This window comes from Eupeodes corollae, chromosome 1, assembly GCF_945859685.1.
Source record: "Eupeodes corollae chromosome 1, idEupCoro1.1, whole genome shotgun sequence".
Lineage (NCBI taxonomy): Eukaryota > Metazoa > Arthropoda > Insecta > Diptera > Syrphidae > Eupeodes > Eupeodes corollae.
In genome coordinates, this window is record NC_079147.1 from 67,428,386 (window position 1) to 67,434,146 (window position 5,761).

Sequence of the window (5,761 nt, forward strand, 5' to 3'; positions counted from 1 at the left end):
TTTTAGCTTTGATTCAAACATAATCAATGTTCGGTATTTAAAGGGTTTAAGAATCTGAGCAAGGTGGTGACACTCCAGATTTCTTAAAACTTCAACATCTATGTCATTGCCTGAAATTGTTTACAAGTGAACTTTATTTTTCTACATATTACATTCGACTCGGCTTAGCTGGAATACAAAACCAAAATTTGTTTTAATTATGCTTATAGATAACTAAATTTCGGATAACAGAAACCAGGCAATTGAACTGATCAATAGTGAATGCATTGTATACTGGATTTAAAAATATATTCTTTGTGCTCAACTTTAAATATCTAATGCAAATCGTTGTATTGAAATTCATACATCTGAAAGAAAACCAACCGATTTCAACAAAACTTTTAACTGCAGAGTTCCAACTTGACTGCAAAATAAAAGTTCCATTTTTTCAATAAAACCCTATGTTAAGTTTTTTATTTTCTTATAAGAGTCTATGTTTGCTCTAAAAAGGAAATGGACTCCACGGATTAAATGTGGTTCGAATTTTTTTCTTTTCCAATATTCTGCCTACATTTTGTACGTGAAAAAACGGCAATTTTTTAACACTATATATATTTTTAAACAAAAATTTAAGGACATGAGCTGAGAAAACTATATGAAATTAATGAAAATATTAATCGGAAAACATGAAAAATACAATTAAAAGTTTTTTTTTCTATTTTAAGTTCACTTAAACAATAAATAGTACTTGAAGTTAAATTTGTCAAATGCTCCAGAAAGCAGTGCAGCGTTATGAATTGCTTCTAATTTTCCAGTTAAGCGGAGTGGAGTTAAAATGTGTCGACTGTATAATTGATATGATATTTCATTAATTTTAGCAAATAAGGTTACCCCTCTTTAGGATGACAACGAAGGGCATACATATATGTGATCAACTTGGAAGATATTCATGCTGTAGGGGGTCAAATTGTTCTTTACGAGATAGCAGAATCTCGATTTTAAACATTGATACAAATTGAGTTAGAAAAAAATAAAAAAAATAATCAACTTACTTTTGAAATGCTCAAGCAATTCTAGTTGGTCCCATTCATGCAATAAATTTGTTAGTTCATCACATGGGTCTATCTGAACTATTGTTGTTGTAATTGCTTTATCGGCTATAATTTTTTGGTATTCTTCTTCTGAGAGAATGTTCATTTCATCGTCTTCCAATAGATTGACACCCTCCTCATTGACCCGATCGACACCGAGCATCTCTTCCTCAAACTCAGTACTACGGTTTGGCTTTTCTTTTATTTTTTTTAAATGATTCAACCTATTGTTTACAATTTTTTAAATATATATATAAAAATATCAATAACATTTTAAAATATTTTAGTACCTAGATTAATTAATGGATTTAAAATGAAATTTGAATAATAAATAAATACATTTTATTTTGAAAAATAATACTCCTTAACTCTTAAAATACTTTTGCCTGTAGCAGTTTTTATTAAATTCATTGGTGGGCCAACAATATCTTTAGGGAAAATTATAGAAAAAGAACCCAACTGTTTTTCGTCAACTTCAAAAGATAATATACTGGGATTATACTGAATCCTATTTAGTTTTTGGCAAAACAAAAAAACCTTATTTTTTCTCAAAAGACCAATATCAACTATTATATATAACTCAATGTCAGTTATGAAACGAGCGATGTAAAATTTTTGTTGGTATTTGTAGCCTTCGATTTCTGCTTTAGAATAAAATTCAACCTGTGTTTTTGGGACTCTAAGCATTTCAGATATCAAGTTCTTAAAATCACTTACGATTTTATGTTTGTCATAAACTTCATAGTAACATGTAGAAATATTATCAATATTGTTTAGCAACTTGAATGCTGTTTTAAGTTGATATTTTTTGGCTAGAGTCAAACAAATGTTCTTACGAGACATGATAGCATGAGAATAAAGCTTAAATTCCTTGTGTTTAGCTTCGAACTTAAAACACCAAAAGCTACGAACAGGCCCTGATTGTTTTATAACAGTAGGATAGTGCGTTAAAATATGATGCTTTGGTTTTAAGGTGTCATTAAAAAGGCGAACATAATCTCGGTTGTGAATTTCAATTTTTTTTCTTAACATTGGGATAATTTCATCGCAAATTTCAAATGCAAGCAATAAATCAATTATTTCAATAAAACTAAGGAGAAATTTCCACACTTCATCATCATGTGGCACTAAATCTTCAATCATTAGGTGAAAAAATGAAATAAAGGTCATCATTTCTCGGGCTGTCATTTTTAGATGTTTAGTTTTTATCTGAGCAATTTTTATTTCACCTGACATATTGTCAATCTCTATTGCACCATATTGAAATGTTTGTTTTCGTGTATTAAGGGTTTCTAGGCTAAAATATGAAGCTTTGTTTATAAAATATTCGATTACGTGGCAAATGTCGTAATGGCAAACCCCTTCGAAAATATCATGCATGAGGTCAACGCAAAAATTTTCAACGACATGAAACGATGGAATTTCATTTAATTGAGAATAGTTTTGTATGCCCGTTTCAGAAGGGTTGTTAAGAAGTACATCTTTTTCGTAGTTTGAACGATTTCTTAACATATCATCTCGTTCGATTGTCAACGACTTCGTTTCCAACTTTTTTACTTTACAGAACCTACAAAAGGAGTTGCTTGAAAATGATTTATTAAAATCCAAAACTGTGTTTAAGCCCAAATTATCTCCTAACACAAGACCTAAGATGAAATGTACTTTTATTTTCGGCCCGTCGCCGTCGTTTGAATTTATTTCAATACCATCAATTTCAAGACTTTTCAATTCTTTTATTAAAGATTGAAAACATTTATCATTGCCGAATGATTTCAGATCTCTTGACTTAAGAATTCCAGCTAAGAAAACGCTATCTACCTTTGATTTTTTCATAGGAAGACAAGGATAGGAATAGTAGATGTTACAGATCGTGTGAACGCCTGCATGAGAGCTTAATGGGTTGTTAATTTCGAAGTCGTCGGTGTATAAAAAGTATGGAATTAGTATTTTTCCCGGATATTTTTCAGTTTTTTTCTTCCAAAGGTCACCTTGAACAAAATTTAATAGTTTATTTTCTTTACTTAATGTTTCAATATGACGTATTGTTTCATTCAAGATGTTTCCGACCTCAAAGAATTTTTTTATTTGAAATTTTAATGGCATTAAGATTCCCTTAATGTTTTTTTCATCATACGCAAGACATCCATTCTTAAAAACTTTACCGATTTCATTGCTTACCGAAAATTCATTTAAACTGCCCAAAAGGTCTCTATTTTGAAGCCAATCAAATAGTTTATATTCGGTGTTGCAATGATAAAATGGGTTGCGACACTTAGAAATTAGACTAACAAATTCATTATGAACGTTAATGTTTGTTTTTGCCAGATTTTTGTTCGAAAATGACCTAAATAAGTCAAGCATAGGATCTAAGATACTTTTTTGTATATCTTCCTGAATTTGTAAAATATTTTTTCTTGAAAAACTATTGTTATCGTGCATTTTTAATACAAAACGCGTAGTGGAAGTTAAAAGTTTATTCAGACAGTTTTCTATTCCTATTTCATTTTTTTCTAAGGTTTCGTTTTCAGGAATGTCATTTTTCAATGTTTCTGAGTTTTCCATACAACAATTTAGTGTATAATTTATTTTTTCAGCTGAATTAATGGTAGGTATTAAATTTTTTTCCACGAAACTATCTGCTAAACTGACACTGGGTGCAGAAATCTCAAAATGCTTTTTAGTTATATGTTTTTTAAAGCTACCTAAATTTTGAAATTCTTGTGAGCAATTATGTTCCCTGCACCTAAAGTTACTATAAGTGCTCAGATCGTGCACCATTTTTAGATGGTCTATAAACATCTTTACAGAGGCAATCTTTTCCTTACAAACAAAGCAAATCATTATCGCTAAATTAGTCTATTCTTATCTGCTAGCTCTTATTTTAACATAAAATATTTTAGTGATAGTATTTAATTATATAAATTTAATATGCAATATGAATGTTGTAGATGCGTAAGTACTAGGTAATTAAGTTTAAAAAATTATAAACTTTTCGATGTAATTATAGACACTTCGTAATTATGTTGATACCAATTCAACTAAAAGTAAGAAAAGAAATGAAGAACAAATTCAAGAAAATTGCAATACTTTTTCAAACAAATTTTAAAATATTATTGCTGAAAATGATTTAAACACCTTTGCTGTTTTCTTTAACTACTGAATAAGTTTTAAATTGTCTATTGTCTTCCATCATTAAACATGACAGAAATAAAAAATTTGTGTTGCTAAAAAAATACGAATAACTTACATTTTAATTTAATTTTCTTTTTGAATGTTCTCCCAGTAATGTTTGTATGGATGTATAAACCATCAACAGTCGCCAGTTTCTAATAAATACAATCTGTAAATTTGTGAAAGATTTTAAAGCATGTTCGAAACAGTATTTTTTAAAAGATTAAAGTTGCTTTAAGTCGATATCTCAAAGTATTGAAAAGATATTTACGTCGAAAAACATCTTTTTACCAACTTATGTTAATTTTTGTTTAAGTTTCTATTTTTTGTAAAAAAATTGTCAATTCGATTTTTGTCAAAATGTTATAGAATGTTGAAAACAATATTTACTATAAGATAAAATTAGTTTGAAGGCAATACTTCAAAGTTTTGAAAAGATATTTATGTCGAAAAACAATTTTTACCAACTTTTGTTAATTTTTGTTTAGGTTTTTATTTTTTGTACAAAAACTGTCAATTCGATTTTTGTCAAAATTTTAAAGCATGTTGGAAACAGTATTTTTTAAAAGATTAAAGTTGCTTTAAGTCGATATCTCAAAGTATTGAAAAGATATTTACGTCGAAAAACATCTTTTTACCAACTTATGTTAATTTTTGTTTAAGTTTTTATTTTTTGTAAAAAAATTGTCAATTCGATTTTTGTCAAAATGTTATAGAATGTTGAAAACAATATTTACTATAAAATAAAATTAGTTTGAAGGCAATACTTCAAAGTTTTGAAAAGATATTTATGTCGAAAAACAATTTTTACCAACTTTTGTTAATTTTTGTTTAGGTTTTTATTTTTTGTTCAAAAACTGTCAATTCTATTTTTGTCAAAATTTTAAAGCATGTTGGAAACAGTATTTTTTAAAAGATTAAAGTTGCTTTAAGTCGATATCTCAAAGTATTGAAAAGATATTTACGTCGAAAAACATCTTTTTACCAACTTATGTTAATTTTTGTTTAAGTTTTTATTTTTTGTAAAAAAATTGTCAATTCGATTTTTGTCAAAATGTTATAGAATGTTGAAAACAATATTTACTATAAAATAAAATTAGTTTGAAGGCAATACTTCAAAGTTTTGAAAAGATATTTATGTCGAAAAACAATTTTTACCAACTTTTGTTAATTTTTGTTTAGGTTTTTATTTTTTGTTCAAAAACTGTCAATTCTATTTTTGTCAAAATTTTAAAGCATGTTGGAAACAGTATTTTTTAAAAGATTAAAGTTGCTTTAAGTCGATATCTCAAAGTATTGAAAAGATATTTACGTCGAAAAACATCTTTTTACCAACTTATGTTAATTTTTGTTTAAGTTTTTATTTTTTGTAAAAAAATTGTCAATTCGATTTTTGTCAAAATGTTATAGAATGTTGAAAACAATATTTACTATAAGATAAAATTAGTTTGAAGGCAATACTTCAAAGTTTTGAAAAGATATTTATGTCGAAAAACAATTTTTACCAACTTTTGTTAATT

General features: G+C 27.4%; 1 protein-coding gene across 1 annotated transcript; it reads right to left on the bottom strand.

Moving 5' to 3' along the window:
* Positions 1–1,412: 1,412 nt before the first annotated feature.
* Positions 1,413–2,903, bottom strand: LOC129940004 (uncharacterized). Its single transcript, XM_056048224.1, has one exon. It carries the CDS (start codon positions 2,901–2,903, stop codon positions 1,413–1,415), a length of 1,491 nt encoding a protein of 496 aa, XP_055904199.1.
* Positions 2,904–5,761: the final 2,858 nt, after the last annotated feature.

Excerpts from the sequence above, each read along its gene's own strand:
- LOC129940004 (XM_056048224.1), bottom strand. The coding sequence starts at position 2,903 with ATGAAAAAATCAAAGGTAGATAGCGTTTTCTTAGCTGGAATTCTTAAG.